The 23,747-nt window shown below is 45.5% G+C and overlaps 1 protein-coding gene across 1 annotated transcript; it reads right to left on the reverse strand.

The window, feature by feature from the left end:
- Window positions 1-577: 577 nt before the first annotated feature.
- LOC137415179 (uncharacterized) lies at window positions 578-23,370 on the reverse strand. Its single transcript, XM_078770494.1, has 7 exons — window positions 23,287-23,370; window positions 22,714-22,785; window positions 22,388-22,424; window positions 17,935-18,053; window positions 17,667-17,718; window positions 4,367-4,491; window positions 578-1,753 (listed from the first exon to the last, which is right to left on the reverse strand). Exons 1-7 carry the CDS (start codon window positions 23,368-23,370, stop codon window positions 1,157-1,159), a joined length of 1,086 nt encoding a protein of 361 aa, XP_078626620.1. The 3' UTR covers window positions 578-1,156.
- Window positions 23,371-23,747: the final 377 nt, after the last annotated feature.

The raw sequence follows: 23,747 nt of genomic DNA on the forward strand, positions 1-23,747 counted from the left end.
TTTCCTCCATTGGCCTGGCATCATCCGAGACCGAAATTGGCTTGATTCAGGTCCATTAATGACGTAAGGTAACGCTGCTTTCCACACCGTGCAAATCCGCTCGGCATGCAATTGAATAAGGTGTGTGAAAGCGAGGGTTCGATCCCCGGTTTCTCCGGTCACGTGTCTTGAAGGTATTTGGGAATATTTGACCAGTGAACTCCCGACATATATTTCTTCGTTCTAGTTTCATTCAACATTATTATCCGGAAGTAAAGGTTCACGTGTGCAAGAAAACAAACTCCATTTCATGTGTGCATGGACGTGTAATTCAAATATGAAAAATAAATAAATTAACAGACGTGAAATTGCTGAGAGATATTTCGATTGGAGCGATTATACACCGCCCAAAGGAAAATTTTCGCCAAGAAAACGAATGAATTCATCGAGTGAATGTCATCGAATTTCACCGAGTTTCAGGAAATTACCAAGAGATATTTCTTCGTTTATATTTTATTAGATACCGGGAGAAGTACCCAGCGTTGCAGGGAGGGGGGAGGGAGGAGGTTAGGGGGGGAAGGGCACGGACACTTTAACGTGTGTGTGTGTGTGTGTGTGTGTGTGTGTGTGTGTGTGTGTGTGTGTGTGTGTGTGTGTGTGTGAAGAAGAGAGAGACAGAATTGTGAGGAACAGAAATGAAAAAACGGGATGTGTTTGTGTGTATATGTGTGTGGGTGTGCATGTGTGTGTGTATATGTGTATATGAGTGTGGGTGTACATGTGTACATGCATGTGTGTGTGTACATGTGTGTGTATGTGTATATGTGTGTGTGGGTGTGCACGCACATGCATTCACATGTTATCAGAAGTAAATACATTGTGTCGATGACATCATTTGTGCAGCTTATAAATTGGCAGTAACCATTTTGTGAAACTGAATGTGCAGGTGCAGCATCTAACTCAATATGTCGAAATGTCACACACGTCCTTGCCCGTGGGATTCCCCGGGTGACCCCACTAGTAATATAATAGGAGGCATCTGTTGAGGTTTTGGAAATTATAACCACATCCCTGAACCTCACATTCAAACCAAAGCCAAATAATCACATTCAAACCAAATCCATATCTCCATCCTAACCCTCAAATTAAAACCCCACCCAACCCGAGCCCGAAACATTCAAACCAATTGTTTGTCAAATTTATCATCGATGTGCCACTCCAAAAATTCCCTGGTTTCGCCACTAATGAAAAGAAGTGGACTGGTCTTGGCGATCACATTTCTTGTAGGTTTCGTTTGGGAACAATTCTGGACAAGTGTTTGTGCAGGAAGCTGCATATCATTGAGAGGACTTTGGACGAGACCTGGGAGACCCCCCTGATGTTCAATTATATTCTCTTGAACATTATTCTCCAGCACCTGCACAATCTTTCCATCCACAAAAGGGATGGAGGATGGGCAATGTTTGAGGAACCCTTGTCCTGGTGGGATCAGCTCGAGTGAAGATTTCTCCCGTTTTGCACAGATTCTATTGTACGACTCATGTACTAGCGACAGTAAGCCAAATACAAGTCTGAGGGTCTTCTGGATGATCATTTTGATGAATGCCACTGTTCCCTGTGACTGACCAGACCCATAAGGTTGATCTTTCTGAGATTGTGTTGCTGGTCCTTGAGGTGATCGTGGTTGGAACTCAGATGTTGGTTTTGTTTGGTTGCCCCAATGGACCAGGGGGTGTGCATCGTGTTTCATAGTCCGGTAGTCAGGGAAGTTTGCCTGTAGAGAAAAGAAAGGAATTAATTTGATGGCACAAGCCTCTGGAAAACTTGCACAATGAATGAGGATTTGAGAATAAAAGAACAATATTGAGCTGATCAAATTTGCATCAAATAATAAAATAACAAATTTTCATGAATTATTCATTGGGAAATTAAATTTACACATTTTTCAATCTTTCACACGAAGTGGTATTCAATATCCTGGAAAGCGTTGTGAGGATGGAATTTTGAATGATCTTTAGACATTAAAATAAAATAATTAAAAGTAAACATTGTTAAGAGAAAAAGTACGATAATTTCCTTCTTCATTCTCAGCTTGATGTCATTACCTGGTCCACCCTCAGGAGAGCCAGGAAACAATATCTCTCCGTTCTCAACACCGAATTCTTATCTGTCTCCCTCTTCCAAATCCTGGTGGCGTCTGGTCAAATCTGTTTCTGGTGTTTGTTCCCCCTCCATCCCCTCCCTTACCTCAAACGGCTACACAGCTGACACCGCACGTGAAAAAGCTGAATGCGTCAACTCTGTGTTTGCCTCCAAATCCTGTGTCCCAAACCCATCCCTCTCTGTACCCACCGTACCCATTCGTACCCAGCTGCTCCTGGACTCCATGTCCTTTCCTCCTGACAAGGTGGAAATGTTTCTGTCAACCCTCGACTCTGATTCTGCAACTGGACCTGACGGCATCAGCCCACAGGTTCTAAAATCCTGTTCTTCCGCTCTTTCACTCCCTCTCTCTGTTCTCTTCACCCTTTCTTTTGCTCAAGGTCAACTGCCATCTGCTTGGAAATCAGCCAACATCACCGCTTTGCACAAAAAAGGTGCAAAAACAGATCCTTGCAACTACAGACCAATCAGCCTTCTCCCAATTATCAGCAAAGTCATGGAATCCATCATTGCTTCAGATATCAAATCTTTCCTCTTCTCCAATGGCTTGATCTCTGATCATCAATTTGGCTTCAGGCCAGGTCACTCTACTCCGGACATGCTGCTTCTGCTGTCTCAACAATGGATGGAGGTCCTCAATACCAAACAGGAAATTAGAGCTGTCTCCCTCGACATATCACGTGCCTTCGATACGGTCTGGCACCCCGCTCTGCTCACCAAACTCTCCTCCTTTGGTATCCATGGAAATCTCCATGCATGGCTGGCGGACTTCCTCTCTCGTCGTAGTCAACGTGTGGCCCTGAATGGGTTTCTCTCATCTCCTCTTCCTGTTCAGGATGGAGTTCCCCAAGGCAGTGTACTGGGACCTGTGCTTTTTATGGTCTTCATCAATGATCTCTCTGACTCTCTGGAAAATCCTCTCTATCTCTTTGCTGATGACTCCACTCTCTGCCGCTCTATTCCTCATCCCTCAGATTGGCAGTCTGCAGCCTCCTCACTCTCTGCAGACCTGGACAAAATCACAGACTGGGCAAACAAGTGGAACATGTCTTTCAATCCTGACAAATCTCACACTCTTACGATGTCTCTCCGAAAAGACCGACTGGACAACCCTCCCATCTACTTTTTGAATAATCCTGTCCAAGAAGTTCTGTCACTCAAGCTTTTGGGTCTCACTATCTGCCATGATCTTTCCTGGGAAAACCACATTTCCAAGCTGGCCTCCAAAGCCAATCGCCGACTGGGCATCCTCCGTCGTGCGAAGTCCTTCCTTGGCACACCTGAGCTCCTCACCACATACAAGGCTTTCATCCACAGCTCAATGGAATACTGCTCTCCCCTCTGGGCTGGTGCTCATGCCTCACACCTAGCTCGTCTTCACGCTGTTGAAACCAAAGCGTTCAGAATCATTGGAATCTCCCGCGATGACGCTATCTCCGAGGGCCTTTCACTTACTCACCGCAGGCAGGTTGGTGGTCTTTCCGTCTTCTACCGACTCCTCTCCGGCCTTGCTCCCCCAGCTCTCTCTGGGCTCTGTCCCCCAAATATTCCTACAGGTCACACAAGATCTGCCTGCAACCCTCTTATGGTTAAACTGCCAAAATCAAGACTCTCTGCTCACCTTCACTCCTTCATTCCTCTTTTCTCCCGCCTCTGGAACAAACTCCCTCACTCTCTTCAATCCCACTCCTCCCTCCAGGTCTTTAAAACGGCTGTTCACCACCATCTCTTATCTTCCCCAATCCAAAACCTTGATCTTTTCTACCCCCGCTAATATCACCCCAAATCCACTTTTTTGAGGTGACTTTTGTCTTCTTTCCTGGAAGTCCTTGGTGTCCTTGCGTTTTATACCTATCCTGCCTCCCCCCAGGCCCTCTCCCTCCCACACATCTCCCGATGTCCCTGCTCTCAAATGTTGTGTTTGTGTGCTTCCTCCCCTTCTCTCCCTATCTTGTCGACCGCTCCCTTTTTATATACTTTGTTTGCTTGTTTGTTTGATTTCTTTTTTTGATAAATGTTAGCTCTTTCACGAGCCTCGACTCTGTATACAAAAACAAAAAACAAAAACAAAACAAAACATGTTTGCGCTGCAATGCTGTCCCAGGTGATGCAGATCGATATCTGGATCAACCTTCTTTTCTCCCGTCGCTCCATATTCGTTCTTGTAAACACCCACATCTCTATCCATAGATCGACGATAGTTCAAATGGGATGTCGTTCTCACCAGGCCAAAGTGTGATGGATTTGTTCCCGACACAATGCCGCCATCATTAGAGGTTGGCTTCACTCTTGGCTCTTTGATGTGATATTCACTGATGTTTTGCAATTCCCGCACGAAGTCACAGCAGTCTGAATGATAAAAACAACGTGAGAACAAGCAATGTGATGGTAATCTACCATATAAAACACAGTGTGTGTGTGTGTGTGTGTGTGTGTGTGTGTGTGTGTGTGTGTGTGTGTGTGTGTGTGTGTGTGTGTGTGTGTGTGTGTGTGTGTGTGTGTGTGTCTGTCTCCCCGTCTGTCCGTGTCTCCCCGTCTGTCCGTGTCTCCCAGTCTGTCCGTGTCTCCCCGTCTGTCCGTGTCTCCCCGTCTGTCCGTGTCTCCCCGTCTGTCCGTATCTCCCCGTCTGTCCGTGTCCCAACATAAGGCTAGGGTTTAAAGGCTTTCAGTGGTGCTTTAGGAGGGATTTGAGTGCGAGGGTTTCTGGGGCAATCTTGAACACAAACTGTGCGACAACCGGTTAAAAGAGTTGAAGACTCTGAGGAGCCAAAAAACCCCAAGGACCCAGAAGATCCCAAAGACCCAATGGATCCCAAACACCCAAACTACCCTGTCGAGTGTAGACTGTTAAATACACAAAAGACCATCAACACCCAGAAGACCCCAAGGACCCAGAAGACCCCAAGGACTCTGAAGACCCAAAATACCCCAAATACCCCCAAAAAACTGAAAAGACCCGATGGACCCCAAAGACCCCGAGGATCCAAAAGATCCAAACATCCGCAAGGACCCAAATGACAGAGGACCCGAAAGACCCCAAGGACTCAGAAGACCCCCAAGGGCTCTGAAGATCCAAAATACCACGAAGACCTAAAAGACCCAGAAGACCCAATGGACCCCAAACAACCAAAGACCCAAAAGACAATGAAGACCCAAAATACCATGAGGACCCCCAAAGACCTCAAATATCCCAAAGACCCAAAAGACCCAATCAACCCCAAACACACAAAATACCTGAATGAATGAGTTAATGATCGTTTTAAGGCCATTTTCCCCGCTAGAGTGGGGGTTAGCCTTGCGGGCCCCATGACAATCATGGTTCCCTGTTTGAGGCAATGTTTTTATGGCCGGATGCCCTTCCTGACGCCAACCCTTGGTCACGCTCTTACGATGCGCAGGGATACGGTGCACCTATTCTAAACCAGGGTACACACCGGGATCATTCATCCCAGCAAGCTGGTACTCAATTTGCCGACCTCGGAAGGATGACAGGCTGAGTCAACCCCCCCTGGTGTTAATTCAGCGATGGACCGGGATTCGAACCCAGGATCCTAAGATCCCAAGCCGGCACCCTAACCGCTAAGCCAACACCAGGGATAAAAATACACAAATACCTGGAAGACCCCAAAGACCCTGAAGTCCCAAAAGACTCCAAGCATCCAAAAGACCCAAAATATCCCCAAGGACCCAGAAGACCCCAAGGACTCCGAACACCCAAAATACCCCAAAGACCCAAAATACCTGTGTGTTTGCCTCAAATTCTTGTGGCCCAAACCCATCTCTCTCTGTTCCCACCTTACCCAGTCGAACCCAACTGCTCCTGGACTCTGTGTCCTTCTCTCCTGACAAGGTGGAGAAGTTTTTGTCAAACCTCGACTATGATTCTGCAACTGGACCAGACCGCATCAGCCCATGGGTCCTTAAATCCTGCTCTTCCACTCTACCTCACCCTCTCTCTGTTCTTTTCACACTCTGTTTTGCTCAAGGTCATCTGCCCGCAACTTGGAAATCAGAAAACATTACGGCTTTACACATAAAAGGTGCAAAAACAGATCCTTGCAACTCCAGACCAATAAGCCTGCTCCCAATTATCAGCAAAGTTATGGAATCCATCATTGCTTCGGATATCAAATCCTTCCTCTTCTCCAATGGCTTCATCTCCGATCATCAATTTGGATTCAGACCAGGTCATTCCACTCTGGACATGCTGCTTCTACTTTCTCAACAATGGATGGAGGTCCTCAATGCCAAACAGGAAATCAGAGCTGTCTCCCTTGACATATAACGTGCCTTCGAAATGGTCTGGCACCCAGCTCTGCTCACCAAACTCTCCTCCTATGGTATTCATGGAAATCTCCACGCATGACTTGCGGACTTCCTCTCTGGTCATAGTCAACGTGTGGCCCTGAATGGATTTCTCTCATCTCCCCTTCCTGTTCAGGCTGGAGTTCCCCAAGGCAGTGTTCTGGGCTCTGTGCTTTTTCTGGTCTTCATCAATGATCTCTCTGACTCTCTGGAAAATCCTCTCTATCTCTTTGCTGATGACACCACCCTCTGCCGCTCCATTCCTCATCCCTCAGATCGGCAGTCTGCAGCCACCTCACTCTCTGCAGACCTGGACAAAATTGCAGACTGGTCAAACAAGTAGAACATGTCTTTCAATCCTGACGAATCTCACACTCTTACTATGTCTCTCCGAAAAGACCGACTGGACAACCCTCCCATCCACTTTCTCAACAATCCTCTCCAAGAAGTTCTGTCGCTCAAGGATTTGGATCTCACTATCTGCTATGATCTTTCCTGGGAAAACCACATTTTCAAGCTGGCCTCCAAAGCCAGACGCCGACTGGGCATGCTGCGTCGTGCGAAGTCCTTCCTTGGCACACCTGAGCTCCTCACCACATGCAAGGCTTTCATCCGCAGCTCAATGGAATACTATTCTCCCCTCTGGGCTGGTGCTCCTGCCTCTCACCGAGCTCGTCTTCACGCTGTTGAAACCAAAGCTTTCAGAATTATTGGAATCTCCCGCGATGAAGCTAACTCTGAGGGCCTTTCACTCACTCACCGCAGGCCGGTTGGTGGTCTTTCTGTCTTCTACCGACTCCTTTCCGGCCTTGCTCCCCCAGCTCTGTCTGTGCTCTGTCCCCCAAATATTTCGACAGGTCGCACAAGATCTGCCAGCAAACCTCTTATGGTTAAACTGCCAAAATCTAGGCTCTCTGCTCACCTTCGCTCTTTCATGCCTCTTTTCTTCCGCCTCTGGAACAAACTCCCCCACTCCCTTCAATCCCACCGCTCCCTCCAGGGCTTTAAAACAGCTGTTCACCATCATCTCTTATCTTCCCCCATCCAAAACCTTGATCTTTTCTGCCCCCGCTAATTCACCCCAGATTCACTTTTTTTGAAATTCCAATTTCTTTCCTGGAAGTCCTTGCAGTGTCCATATGTTTTATACCTCTCCAAACTCCCCCCAAGCCCTCTCCCTCCCACAAATCTCTCGATGTCCCTGCTCTCAAATGTTGTGTTTGTGTCCTTCCCCTTCTCTCCCCATCTTGTCTACCGCTCCCTTTATTATATGTTTTATGTGTCGATTTGACTTTCTGTGTTATTAATGTTAGCTCTTTCACGAGCCTCGATCTTGTATAAAAAAATAATAATAAAAAAGAAAAAGAAAAAAAAAGACACAAAAGACTCTGAAGACCCAATGGGCCCCAAACACCCAAAATACCCTGAAGAGCCCGAAGACACTGAAGACTGTTAAATACCCAAAATACTCCAAAGGACCAAAATACCCCAAAAGGCCGCAAGATCCTTAAAGATCCAAAAGACCACGAAGACACTAAAGACCCTCAAAACCCATAAACACCCCAAAGGCCCAAAATGCCCCAAAGACCCTTAAATACCCCGAAGATGCAAAAAAACCCTGAACACTGTTAAACACCCAAAATACCCCAAAGACCCAAAATACCCCAAAGACCCAAAATACCCCAAATACGCTTAAATACCCTGAAGACCCAAAATATCCCAAAGACCCTTAAAAACCCTGACGACCCCAAGGACCCAAAATGACCGAGAGGACTTAAAAGACCGACAAGTCCCTGAAAACCCAAAATACCGCCAAGACACCAAGACCCTTAAAGATCCAAAAGACCAAAAATTCCCCAAAGACCCATAAAGACCTCGAACACCCAAAAAACCCCAAGACCCTTAAAGACCTAAAAGACCACAAATACCCTGAAGACCCAAAATTTTGGGTGGTGCAACAGACTGCTGCCTCGATGACTTCCGAAAATAATAATTATAATCCTGGTTATGTGCATGAATTAAAAACATGCCTACTGCTTATGTGCATAAATAATACTGTATATCGTGGTTATGTAGCTCAAATAATTACAATTGCAATGGACAATAGGTTTTCACCAGAGGCCTAAAACCTAAGGCGTATATGCACTGTCACCTTCACAAGGCCTATGACGTTTCTCAGCTCCAAGCTTTGGATATTTGATGATCCTTTTAACAGTCGCTTTGATTGTTTTACACTGTTTGTCATTTCAACCATCCAAAACCTTGATCTTTTCTATCCCCGGTAATTCACCCGATTCACTTTTTTGAAATGCCGACTTCTTTCCTGGAAGTCCTGGCGGTGTCCATGTGTTTTTTTTTTTTATCTCTCCCACCATCCTCCCTTCCCATGCCTCCTGCCCCCAAGCCCTCTCCCTCCAACAGATCTCCCGATGTCCATGTTCTCCATCTTGTCTCCCGCTCCCTTTATCACATGTTTTATGTTTTATGTGTCAGTTTGTCTTTTTGTGATCAATGTTAGCTCTTGCACGAGCCTCGATGATGCATACAAAAAAATTACATATAGGTATGGCATGGTACTTCCGAAAAAGTCTAAGGCAAACCAAAATGGCGGCATATGATTTTTTTTTCCAAATTAAAATTATGGGTGGAATATGGCAATTTGTCCAACCAATGGGTAAAGAGCAGACATACATACAGTGCATTCAGAAAGTATTCAGACCCCTTCACATTTTTATCTTGCCAAAACGAAGTTTTTGCAAGATGTATTAGTCAGCTTGTATGTTTGTTTTTTTGTTTGTTTTTTTTTTTGTTTTTTTGTTTGTGGTTAATCATTTTTTTTCCACGTTTAGATCACTCTGTAGACCACAGTTATTATTGGAAACTCCTGTAACTTCGCATATCAGAGTCCTATAGAGATACCCTTCAGCTCCCAAAATTTTGAAGGTCAAGGTCAAAGGTCAAGGTCACTTTGTGGTCAATCATGGAGGTCGACGAAACCCTTATTTTTTGAGTAACTTTGATCGGATCGTCTCCAAACTTCATGGGAATCTAGTATATGGTCCGGCGCTCAGCTGATTAGTTTTTGGTGGCGATCGGCCTTGACCTTCATGGTTAGCGCTGGAGGTCGAAAATTATTGACCCCAAGGTCAAATGTTGAAATCGTTATTTTTTGAGTAACTTTGATCGGATCGTCTCCAAACTTCATGGGAATCTAGTATATGGTCCGGCGCTCAGCTGATTAGTTTTTTGTGGCGATCAGCCTTGACCTTCATGGTTAGCGCTGGAGGTCGACCTTGACCTTTGACCTTGACCTTCAGATCACTCTGTAGACCACAGTTATTATTGGAAACTCCTGTAACTTCGCATATCAGAGTCCTATAGAGATACCCTTCAGCACACAAAATTTTGAAGGTCAAGGTCAAAGGTCAAGGTCACTTTGTGGTCAATCATGGAGGTCGACGAAACCCTTATTTTTTGAGTAACTTTGATCGGATCGTCTCCAAACTTCATGGGAATCTAGTATATGGTCCGGCGCTCAGCTGATTAGTTTTTGGTGGCGATCGGCCTTGACCTTCATGGTTAGCGCTGGAGGTCGAAAATTATTGACCCCAAGGTCAAATGTTGAAATCGTTATTTTTTGAGTAACTTTGATCGGATCGTCTCCAAACTTCATGGGAATCTAGTATATGGTCCGGCGCTCAGCTGATTAGTTTTTGGTGGCGATCGGCCTTGACCTTCATGGTTAGCGCTGGAGGTCGAAAATTATTGACCCCAAGGTCAAATTTTGAAATCGTAGGTACCATATCGAGTAATACCTCATATGAATGCCCTTGATGAGTGCTTCCCAGATCTGTAAACAGTTTGACGCTATGACGTCATTTGATGACGTCATGACGAAAAAACGGAATTTTCATTAAAAAATTATTTCCTCAGTTCTCATCAAAATCTTTCAATATCTCGTGGGCAGACATTCCTCAAAGAGTCGCTTCTAGTGGATAGCAGTTCTGTTCACCTCAGTGTGACCTGAAGCAAGTCACTCATGTTCACATTTTGGCAAGATACGGTTCACCCTGTGGGTGACATAGGTTTATTCACATTTTGTTATGTTGCAGCCTTATGCTGAAATCGTTTAAATTCATTTTTTTCCCCTCATCAATCTACACTCAATACCCCATAATTACAAAGAGAAAACAGGATTTTAGAAAGTTTTGCAAATTTATCAACAAAAAAACCCAAAAATATCACATTGACATAAGTTTTCATACCCTTTGCTATGACACTTGAAATTTAGCTCAGGTGCCTCCCATTTCTCTTGATCATCTTTGAGATGTTTCCACACCTTGATTGGAGTCCACCTGTGGTAAATTCAATTGATTGGACTTGATTTGAAAAGGCACACACCTGTCTATATAAGGTCTCACAGCTGACAATGCATATCAGAGCAAAAACCAAGCCGTGAGGTCGAAGGAACTGCCTGCAGAGCTCAGAGGAAGGATTGTGTCGAGGCACAGATCTGGGGAAGCCTACAAAAAAATCTTTGCTGCATTGAAGGTTCCCAAGAGCACAGTGGCCTCCATAATTCTTAAATGTGCTCAACTGTGCTCAACAATCTTCATTCCATCCCTCCTCCATCGTTCTTAAACGAATCGCTAACTTGAAAATCACAACAAACCCAATTTGTTATATATGTTCATCTTTCATTTATCATCCACTTTCTAAACTCCCCCCTTGCCCCTCCCCTTCAAGTCTCCCCCCCAACCATCCCTCCCAAATTCTCCCTCCTCCCACCTCCTTCTCAAAGCTGCCTCCTCCCCACTTCCTCTCCCTCCTATGTCATTCCTCCACCTCCCCCAACCTTCTACTTTCCTCTGCCCCCCCTCAAACAAACTCTCACTGTGCCTCATTCCATCACCATCAAACCTTTCGTCCTCCTCATCCTTCCCTTTCTTATAACTCTTCTGTAATCTCTGACACACTATCAACTGCTCTTCCTACATCCCCTCTCACCCTTCATCTGACCCTACCCCTCCCCTCCCCTGTCCTGCACCCGATGCTCCCCCTCTCTCCTCACTAAGGGTATGGACCTCAAACATCCGGGGCCTTCGCTGCAACCTGATTGATCTCTCCATTCAGGTTGCTTCTGAAAATCCAGACTTGATCTGCTTAACAGAAACTTTCCTCCTTCAAGATGTCTCTGATTCCTTAATATCTCTTCCTGGTTACTCCCTCCTCCGGTACGATAGACCTGATCCTCGTCCTGGTGGTGGGGTGGCTATCTTTATCAAAAACTCTCTTCCTCACTCTCCCTGCACTGCCCTCTCTCCACCCCACCCACAGGAGTACCTCTGGCTACGGCTTCCTCTCCGCTCCCACCTTTTGTTCATTTGTGTTCTGTACCGTCCTCCAAACAGTGATGACTCCATTTACATTTCTCTGTCGGACAACATGGACCAACTTCTATCAACTCATCCAAACTCTCTCTTCCTCATATGTGGCGACTTCAACTGTCATCATGCCAGCTGGCTGGGTGTGGGTTCATCTCTCACCAGCCATGGCACCTCAGCAAAGGACTTCTGCGACTCATTGGGACTGACAAAATCTGTCAATTTCCCGACCCGGATCTCAGTCAATGGAGTATCTTCTCTTCTGGACTTGATTATGACTAACTTCCCTGCAAATGTCTGCTGCTCTTCTTCTGCTCCAATCGGTTCTTCTGATCATGTGCTTGTTAAAGTGGACATCTCACTGGCCATTCTCAGAGAGCCTCCTCAGCGCCGACGAGTCTGGCATTTCACTCAGGCCGACTGGCACGGTCTGCAAGCAGCCATCAATCAACTGGACTGGTCTCCCATCTCTAATGCCTCTGACATCAATTCTTCCTGGGAATTCTTCCAAAGCAAACTGCTCTCTCTCATTCACAGATTTATCCCATCTCGTCTTCAGTTGTCTTACCCTTCCTCCCGTCCATGGTAGACTGAATCTTGTGGTGAGGCAGTTGCCCTGAAACAACTTGCCTTTGCCTCTTGGAAGGCTATTCCAACTGAAGGCAATCTCAGTTCCTTCCACCAAGCTCGAAACAAGTGTGTTTCTACCCTCAGGAGTACCAGGAAGCACTATCTCTCCACACTCAAGAATGAACTCTCAAACCTGTCTCCTTCCTCCAAATCCTGGTGGCGTCTGGTCAAATCCGTTTCTGGTGTTTGTTCCCCCTCCATCCCCTCCCTTACCTCAAATGGCTACACAGTTGACACCGCACGTGACAAAGCCGAATGCCTCAACTCTGTGTTTGCCTCAAAATCTTGTGTCCCAAACCCATCTCTCTCTGTTCCCACCTTTCCCAGTCGAACCCAACTGCTCCTGGACTCTGTGTCCTTCTCTCCTGACAAGGTGGAGAAGTTTTTATCAAACCTCGACTCTGATTCTGCAACTGGACCAGATGGCATCAGCCCTCGGGTCCTAAAATCCTGCTCTGCCGCTCTATTTCACCCTCTCTCTGTTCTTTTCACCCTCTCTTTTGCTCAAGGTCATCTGCCAGCATCTTGGAAATCAGCAAACATTACCGCTTTACACAAAAAGGTGCAAAAACAGATCCTTGCAACTACAGACCAATCAGCCTGCTCCCAATTATCAGCAAAGTCACGGAATCCATCATTGCTTCAGATATCAAATCCTTCCTCTTCTCCAATGGCTTGATCTCTGATCATCAATTTGGATTCAGACCAGGTCATTCTACTCTGGACATGTTGCTTCTGCTGTCTCAACAATGGATGGAGGTCCTCAATGCCAAACAAGAAATCAGAGCTGTCTCACTTTTGACATATCACGTGCCTTCGATACGGTCTGGCACCCAGCTCTGCTCACCAAACTCACCTCCTATGGTATTCAGGGAAATCTCCACTCATGGCTTGCAGATTTCCTCTCTGGTCGTAGGCAACGTGTGGCCCTGAATGGATTTCTCTCATCTTCCCCTCCTGTTCTGGCTGGAGTTCCCCAAGGTAGTGTTCTGGGCCCTGTGCTATTTCTGGTCTTCATCAATGACCTCTCCGACTCTCTGGAAAATCCTCTCTATCTCTTTGCTGATGACTCCACTATCTGCCGCTCCATTCCTCATCCCTCAGATCGGCAGTCTGCAGCCTCCTCACTCTCTGCAGACCTGGACAAAATCACAGACTGGTCAAACAAGTGGAACATGTCTTTCAATCCTGACAAATCTCACACTCTTACAATGTCTCTCCGAAAGGACCGCCTGGACAACCCTCCCATCTACTTTCTCAACAATCCTCTCCAAGAAGTTCTGTCGCTCAAGCTTTTGGGTCTCACTATCTGCCATGATCTTTCTTGGGAAAACCACATTTCCAAGCTGGCCTCCAAAGCCAGTCGCCGACTGGGCATCCTCCGTCGTGCGAAGTCCTTCCTTGGCACACCTGAGCTCCTCACCACATACAAGGCTTTCATCCACAGCTCAATGGAATACTGTCCCCCCCTCTGGGCTGGTGCTCCTGCCTCACACCTTGCTCGGCTTCACGCTGTTGAGGCCAAAGCTTTCAGAATCATTGGAATCTCCTGCGATGTAGTCAACTCCGAGGGCCTTTCACTCACTCACCGCAGGCAGGTTGGTGGTCTTTCTGTCTTCTACCGACTCCTCTCTGGCCTTGCTCCCCCAGCTCTCTCTGTGCTCTGTCCCCCCAATATTCCTTCAGGTCGCACAAGATCTGCCTGCAACCCTCTTATGGTTAAACTGCCAAAGTCTAGGCTCTCTGCTCACCTTCACTCTTTCATTCCCCTTTTCTCCCACCTCTGGAACAAACTCCCCCACTCCCTTCAATCCCACCGCTCCCTCCAGGTCTTTAAAACAGCTGTCCACCACCATCTCTTATCTTCCCCCATCGAAAACCTTTATCTTTTCTACCCTCGGTAATTCACCCCAGAGTCCTTGCAGTGTTCATATGTTTTATTCCTCTCCCACCTCCCCCCAAGTCCTCCCGATGTCCCTGCTCTCAACTGTTGTGTTTGTGTCCTTCCCCCTCTCTCCCCATCTTGTCTGCCGCTCCCCTTGTTTTTTGTGTTTTGTGTGTCGGTTTGTCTTTTTGTGTGATTAATGTTAGCTCTTTCACGAGCCTCGATCTTGTATACAAAAAAAAAGAAGAAAATGGAAGAAGTTTGGAACAACCAGGACTCTTCCTAGAGCTGGCTGCCCGGCCAAACTGAGCAATCGGGGGAGAAGGGCCTTGGGAAGAGAGGTGACCAAGAACCCGATGGTCACTCTGGCTGAGCTCCAGAGATCCTGTGTGGAGATGGGAGAAACTTCCAGAATGACAACCATCACTGCAACACTCCACCGATCTGGGCTTTATGCCAGAGTGGCCAGACGGAAGCCTCTCCTCAGTGAAAGACACATGAAAGCCTGGTTGGAGTTTGCAAAAAAGCACCTAAAGGACTCTCAGACTGCGAGAAACACGATTCTATGGTCTGATGAAACCAAGATTGAACTGTTTGGCTTCCATCTGGCCACTCTGCCATGAAGCCCACATCGCTGGAGTGTTGCAGCGATGGTTGTCCTTCTGGAAGTTTCTCCCATCTCCACACAGGATCTCTGGAGCTCAGCCAGAGTGACCATTGGGTTCTTGGTCACCTCTCTTACCAAGGCCCTTCTCCCCAGATTGCTCAGTTTGGCCGGGCGGCCAGCTCTCGGAAGAGTCCTGGTTGTTCCAAACTTCTTCCATTTAAGAATTATGGAGGCCACTGTGCTCTTGGGAACCTTCAATGCAGCAGAGATTTTTTTCGTCGGCTTCCCCAGATCTGTCCCTCGACACATTCCTGTCTCTGAGCTCTGCAGGCAGTTCCTTCGACCTCATGGCTTGGTTTTTGCTCTGATATGCATTGTCAGCTGTGAGACCTTATATAGACAGGTGTGTGCCTTTCCAAATCATGTCCAATCAATTGAATTTACCACAGGTGGACTCCAATCAAGGTGGAGAAACATCTCAAAGATGATCAAGAGAAATGGGAGGCAACTGAGCTAAATTTCAAGTGTCATAGCAAAGGGTATGAAAACTTATGTCAATGTGATATTTCTGGGTTTTTTTGTTGATAAATTTGCAAAACTTTCTAAAATCCTGTTTTCTCTTTGTCATTATGGGGTGTTGAGTGTAGATTGATGAGGGAAAAAATGAATTTAAACGATTTCAGCATGAGGCTGCAACATAACAAAATGTGAAAAAAGTGAAGGGGTCTGAATACTTTCTGAATGCACTGTACAGTTTACATACATATGTACATACATACAAACACTTGCTCCATTATATATAAGACTAGCAGAAGTACCCGGCATTGCCGGGCGGGGGAGGGGGAAGAAGAGGGGAGGGGAACGGGGGGGAGGGGAGGAGAGGGGAGGAGGGGGGGAGGGGAGAAGAGGGGGGGGGGGCAAGTACCCGGCATTCCGTGTATAAACGTTGGGGAGAAGAGGGGGAGGGGGAGGAGGGGAGGAGAGGGGGGAGGGGGAGGGAAGGGAGAGGAGAGGAGAGGGGTGGGAGGGGGAAGGGGGAGGGGGAGGAGGGAGGGGAGGGGGAGGGGGGAGGGGAAGGGGGGAAGGGGGAGGGGGGAGGGGAAGGGGGGAAGGGGTAGAGGGAAGGGGTAGAGGGGAGGGGAAGGGGGAGGGGGGAAAAGGGAGGGGGAGGGGGAAAAGGGAGGGGGAGGGGGAAAGGGAGGGGGAGGGGAGAAGGGGAGGGGGTAGGGTGGAGAGGGAAGGGAGGGGAGGGGGAAGGGGAAGGGAAGGGGACGGCCAGTCAACAATGACGTTGCAGTTCTCATGGTCGGAGAGCAGCACAGCAATCGCGACATCGTCCTGAATCTTCGCAACAGCACGAAGCGGCTTTTGGAGACTCACCGATCCTGTGACGCCCTCCAGTACTGGCGTTGCTGGGTGGGGGAAGGGAGACCCGTACATTCCCAACCCGTACATTCGCCCTCTCGACTCAAGCTCACTCGGACAAAAGCCTCGCACAAATTACACCGTGAAGGCCCAATGGCCATGTCTATGCCACAAATCAAGTACGTGAGCGAGTCGGGCGCACTGAATTGAAAATATATAGAACGCTCATACTCCGTGAAAAGTGAAGCCAACTTGCGGCGGGGATGGAATAACTCACATTATTTCAACCTGAGAGGTGTTTCACCTCGCTCCGGTGGATTTACCTGCCGATGCGCTTATTACTTGGATTTGTCCCAATGGAGCAAGGTGATTAAGAGGTCAAAGGATACCAGAGTCAACGACTCTGAAGTTCAGTTACATCTTAGCTCAGCCACAGCTAAATACAACACAAACTATACATGAATAGGCTAACAACGGCACGTTAACATTTTTTTTTTTTTTTTTTACTTTACTTTAAACACTTATCGCAGACTCATGCGGCACACTCAATTGATTGTGCTTATTCGGAACATCACGTGATCGCTCTGAGCGAATCAGCGCGCTGCTCTGCCACCGGTCAGAATCCGTGTATAATATTCCTCGCTGAAAAAAAATCTATGTGAAACATGCTACTATCTCTGCTAAATCATGCTAAATCATGCTAAATGCTAATCATGCTAAAATAAAATCTATGCTACTTGCTGGCGGCAAGGAACATCACGTGATCGCATCACAAACATCATTCGTGATCACGTCATCACGTGATCGTGATCGTCATCAATGAGCGTGAATGAGCGAATCAGCGCGCTGCTCTGCCACTGACTCAGATTCGCTGAAAAAAAAAATGGATCTAAAGATGAAAGAAAAAAAAACCTATGTGGTGTGAATGGCAATGTTCCTCGCCGAAATGTGAAAAAACACAATCGCTTTTCCCTCTGAAATACGTGTGAACGCGTAACTGAGTTAATGGCGGCAAGGAACATCACGTGATCGCTCTGAGCGAATCAGCGTGCTGCTCTGCCACCGGTCAGATTCCGTGCATAATATTCCTCGCTGAAATGCGCTGAGGTAAAAATATGGTAAAAAAAATATTATGAAATACATTTTTGGTCAGCCATGTTCTTCCCAGGCTCAATGGCCATGTCTGTGCCAAATATAAAGTACGTGAGCCTCTCCGTTTAGGAGACTATCGGTAACATTACACACACACACACACACACACACACACACACAAACTTTGTTATATATATATAGATTACTAGAAAGATTTGTGAACCAAATATAAGGTAATAAAAGAGTTTTCACTTACCGCAGTCCTGCATGGCACGTCTGTAATGCCAACTCTGTACGGCATGCAAAATCTGCACACAAATACAACAACATCCATAAAACGCTTCAATACTGTGAGCCTCTTTTCACTTGACTTTGTCTCAGTCCGCATACGTCGTGAACAATGTAGCACGACACATTCCACAATAACGTGTATTGCTCTACCTGAGTCCAGAACGGCAGTTTGGGTAGATTTACCATTTCTATTGAATTGTGAATTTTTGAGCAGGTAACCATCAAAACCATACCTGAGTGATGTTGCTGCAGATTACACACACTGCAGTGAAGATGATGCAGGTCTCGACGGTGTTGATATTTACAACATTTCCATTGCTGCAACTTTGGCTGATAATTGGCCTCATTATTGCTGTGAACAAAAGAACAGAGCACGGTGAAGGCCTGGATTTGGATTTGCTTCACCTTTTGGGATAACACTGAATGTTCCTACAAGAGGTTTCCTGAAAATCTGATACAATTGGCTGTCGTCACATAAACCAGAAATGTATGAAAGATAACACCTGTGATTGATAATTATTTCATCTTTGTTCCCTCACCTGTGAGTACAGCACTCCAGAGATGATGTTTTCAATTGCTCGCATATCATAAAAAGGAACAAAAGGTGTGTAAGTGTGTAGGTGTGTGCAGGTTTATCTCTTGCACTAGCCTTGATTTAATTTCATCGATTTCTTGCACGAGACAAAATCAAGACTCTCTATTCATCTTCACTCTTTCATTCCTCTTTTCTCCTGCCTCTGGAACAAACTCCCTCACTCTCTTCAATCCCTCTCATCCCTCAAGGTCTATAAAACAGCTGTTCACCACCATCTCTTATCTTCCCCCATCCAAAACCTTGATCTTTTCTACCACCGTTAATTCACCCCAGATCCACTTTTTGGAAATACCGAGTTCTTCCCTGGAAGTCCTCGCAGTGTCCTTGTGTTTTATACTTCTCCCACTCCCCCCCCCCCTTCTTTCCCATGCCTCCTCCCCCAAGCCATCTCCCTCCCACAGATCTCCTGATGTCCCTGCTTTCAAATGTTGTGCTTGTGTGCTTCCCCCTCTCTCCCCATCTTGTCTACCGCTCCCCTTTTTTATGTTTTATGTTTCCTTTTGTATTTTTGTGTGAATACTGTTTGCTCTTTCACGAGCCTCGATCTTGCATACAAAAAATAATAATAATAATTCACACCTCCCAATGCTTCTGCAATGTGTAAATATACCCTGAACAAAATTACATTGTACTGCCTTTCCAATCAGTTGTTTCATTGTACAAACTTCCCACACCGACACGTCCTGAGTACCTACTGACAGTAAGACGTCACTAGTTGGCCTCCACCGGTTGGAAGGCGGTAAAAATGAGGACCACAAGGTTAAAATCTATCTGGAGTGGAAGTATTGCGTTCACTACGTGTCCCCTCCGATCGAAATGAACGCGTTCCAAAAAAGCAAACACCGTCCCAGTGCAACTCCACATCATCGGTGGTCACTCCAGTGGTTCCACCACCATTCGTTTGGGACCCCAAAGATTTATGGACTTTCACCGAACTCTTCCCTTTCAAATTGCCACTTTCACTTTCAAATTGCTATTCAATCGAACAGCATTGTTTTGGAATCAAGTATCATGAAAACAATGGTGAGATTATTCAGAACATCACAGCACGTTTCACACATGGCAAAGACGATGATAAACATGTGTTCGGAAGGTTGGTTCAAGATAACCGATAAATTAATAAGGTATTTTATTCCTGATACGTGAAGTACCCTGCAGTCCAAGTCGACAGAAAATTTGGAACACGGTTGTATTTTCCATCCAATCATCATGTAACTTTGTATGAACCTAGCTTTTACCATTGCACGCATTTCTTATTGGGATGGCTTATAGGGCCATAAAGGAGGAGTAGAAGAGATTCCCCTTAGTGTTGGGACAGGAGATGCACAGAGCACACTTGCACAAGTGCAAACACAAGTACACTTGCCACTAGAGATGGAAAAAGGTAAATTTTCCGAGCCCAAAGCCGAAAAAAATGGGGAAAATGCAGGAAGCCCGAAACAATTCCACAATTTTGTCGGAATTCCCAGGAAACTATTTACTGGGAAGAATCACTAGCTTGGGCTCTATTCATTTGAAAGCACGTAATCCTCATGCAACATAACCCAAGTGTCATTCAAAATCTCGTGTTTCACATGCAACACATAACAAGTGTCATTTAAAATCACGTGTTCCACATACAGCAAAATCGCAAGCGTCATTTAAAATCACGTGTTCCACATGCAACATATAACTAGAAAGAGAAATCAGAGATTGCAGACCCTCGCCAGGACGAGTTTTCAGTGGTTTTTAAGGTTTTTGTGTTAAAAAAACAAATATGGCGCCTGAAGCACGTGACCGGTAACGTCATCATTCTTTTTTCTACACCAATTTATCCCGAGATGATGCTCAATAAATTTAATCTTGATCGGATTAAGTTTTGTACCTGTCGAATTATGAAGTCATAATGGAGGCATCTATGACATCATCATCAACATATGTTATTCCCCATGGACAGTTCTTTTCAATGAGCCATGTCGCAATTTTTTCTATGCAACGCTTTCGGAAATATAGAGGTGCAAAGTTTTTCGTTTTTTCCAAGATGGCGCCTGTATCACGTGACCTAAAACGTCATAATTATCATTTTAAAAAAATATACAGGTGGAGTAGCACATATGGTGAAAATTTGCTTTCAATCGGACCAATGGTTGCTGAGAAAATCATATTTATTTTGTGCGGACAAACAAACAAGCAGACAGACAAACAAACAGACAGACAGACAAACAGATGAAAAATTACTCAAACAGCGACACTTGGCAAAACAGAACAAAGTAGAATGGCACTCAGTAGAGCATCCTTTTGACCTCAAAAATAATTAGTGGTTGAATTCAGTTCGCTGATATGCAAATCGTCTTAAAAGTTTAAGTTAATTGAATGAAAATTGACAATTTTAGAAATTCGGCCTTATGGCAATTTTGGCTAATTTGGCCAATGCTGACCTCAAAAATAGTTGGTGGTTGAATTCAGTTCGCTGATATGAAAATCCTATTCAAATTTCAAGTCAATCGGATGAAAATTGAGGATTTTAGACATTTGAAAAAAAGTAGTTGACCTATGGCCTATGTTGACCTTTTGGCCTATGCTGATCTTCGTTCCACATGCAACATATAACAAGTGTCCTTTAAAATCACGTGTTCACATGCAACATATAAAAAGTGTCATTTAAAATCACGTGTTCCACTTGCAACATGTAACAAGTGTCATTAAAATCACGTGTTCACATGCAACATATAACAAGTGTCATTTTAAATCTCATGTTAATTACGTGTTCTTGCTGCCGGACAGCGTCCTATCTCTAATCTGATTGGTTGCCTGGCAGAGCAACATGTCCTAAGGATTTCTTTAACCTTCGGATTTGCTAAAAGATGTTTATGCAACAGCACTTCAGGAAATGCTTAGCGAAGGGAAACCTTGAGGTAAATCTTTCCTTGATCCATTTTCTTAACCTAAGGGAGTATCCTCCTCCCAGGTGGACTGCCTACGAAGGCTAAAGAGCTCCACGTACCCTGGGGTTGGATTGGTGAATGTCACAGCAGGACCTCACAATGGAGGGCCATACACACGACACCTCTATGGTACCAACGACAACCCAAAGAAGGATCATGATGACCTCTCCTACAATATTTAATACCCAGGTGACTTCTGAAAGCTTGCTTCTTATTGGTGGAGAAGAGCCAATGACAGGGACAGGGGGGGAGGAGGTGTTTTTTTTAAGGAAAAACACAAGGATATTCGTGTATGCAACCATCAACTTAAGGATTTCCTGAAGGGAAAAGTCAGGGTAAAAGTTAAGGAAACCCTCAAATTTGTCCTTAAGGTTGCTTATTGCAACCAGGCGATTATCCTCAACTTCGTGTTGTCCTCAAGAAGAGCCGATGACAGGGACATATCCGATGACAAACACCGATGACAAACACCTCCTCGAAGGTCCCGCAAAAACTGCTGAACCGATCGCAAAGATATTCTCGGTGGGTAATCCTGGGATCTCCAGGAGTAAAATAGGCTATTTAGTTTTCCCAATTTCAGCTTTAGTCTCCAGAATTCTCAGGTTTGGACTCCCGCATAACATTCGCGTTCGCACGACGTTCATTGTGACGTCTTCTTACGTCGAGCAACGGTACCCGCCCTACGGGCGGGGCTTCAATTGGGAGGCCAAAATGAAAAGGCTAAATATCGGAAATTGAAGGCTTTTTTTCTTTCATGCTTCAGTTAATGTGTGGTAAAACGAAACAATTCACCAAGAACTCCAAAGCTGTGAGCTTTTATTCACTTGAATGCAACTGATCCACAACGAGAACACAAAGCTATTTAGCAAGCGTCTGCCACGGACCCACGATCGATGTTTCTCTACGTGAACGTACCCGTTTGTTTGCGAACAGGTACGTTTTTCATGGAAGTCCTTCACGAACTTGCTGTCCATGTCTGACGTGCGACTGAAGATGCTATGGGAAAGTGGAATTTATTGGTTTCACGCTTTGGCATTCACCGTATCTGCATTGCCTGTTTGCCTCTGGCCTCCCACCAGTGCGGAGCACGGGTATTTCTCTGGTACTAGTACTAATAATATGCAGATTGAACAACATAGGTGAACAAGAACAATACAAGGTACTTACCTTCGTGGAAGCTGGAGAACCAGTAACCATGACGGACCTGAAACAAAACACAAAAAAACACGTCACGTGGTGGAAAGTTTTCAATCATGGATCCGAAGGTGGAAGTTTTAACGACAAGTTCGAGTTTAAAATAATTAATCCGATTTAAATAACCTGAGTGAGTTCTTCTTAATATCTGATTAAGATTTAGGGAATCCACTCAAAGAACAGGATCAAGCCAAGTAAATGTAACCACGTTTCCATGGAGACAATGCCACGCAGTTTCAAAACTAATCGACTTATCTTCGGATTCATCGCAACTACGTTGATGGGGAATGTCATCATACCTGAGCAGGACGAAAGGACTTTGGGAGGAGGTTAAATACGCTTTCCCAAAAGTAATCGGCATATCCTTGTTTCTGTGTGATAGACACCAAGACAGTAAATACACAGTGTTAGACAAAGTGGAGGATTCGCAGACATTTCTGGACATTTCGAACGTCTCAGTCTTTTCATATCCCGAGTTGCCCTGAGGGTATTAGCATGGAAATAGTGACGTCACTGCAATCACGGAGCGAATTGCAGACCCAAGGTACCGGCACACAATGACGAACCCTTTTCGAAAGATACAGAACAGGATGATGAACACGAACAAGTTACACACGTGCTCTTCCAAGAGCGGGATTGATCCGACATGGGAAGCACCAGGTCGGGAATTCTCATTTCCTCAAACACCCGGAGTGGGCAGGTCCTTGTGTGCCGGTACCTGTCCAAATTACAAACGTATTCCCCGACTCGAAGTTTCCGACGACACAGTAATTATTAAACAATCAATTCCATGTTGTTGGAATTGAAAGTAAATCAGTTGGAAGTATCTTGGAAGTAAAATAAAGTGGGAAGTAAATCAAACAAAAACTCACGTGTTGAGGAGAGAACAAATGGAAGTAAAAAATGATGACATTGAGGATGAGTAAGGAAGTCACGAAAAAACGTCCGTTCTCCATCGTGGATTCAAACAAATGACAGTTTGACGGGAGGAACCCTCGGATAATAAGGCGTTGTCCGTCTGTGACATCACAATGCCACTGTGTATGATTATTTTTAAAATCGCGCCTTTTCCCTGTGGATACAAGAGTAGAATCAAATTACACACAGGTAGGTATTTATCTCATCATATTACACGCAGGTTTAATAAAAAGAATAATCAAAATACCTTCCAATCTCCCGGATGACGTGAAAGGGTTTATCTCAATCCCAGGAGAAAGATTGGTCACCATGGAACCCGCGCCATGAGGAAGCGCAGTTGAAACAAGATGGCGGGTTTCGGCGTTTCCTCAGAATATCGATCCTCTCCCCGCTGATTGGCCCGAGGACATTTCGC

Source organism: Myxine glutinosa, chromosome 1, assembly GCF_964187855.1.
Source record: "Myxine glutinosa chromosome 1, kmMyxGlut1.1, whole genome shotgun sequence".
In the NCBI taxonomy this organism is placed as follows: domain Eukaryota; kingdom Metazoa; phylum Chordata; class Myxini; order Myxiniformes; family Myxinidae; genus Myxine; species Myxine glutinosa.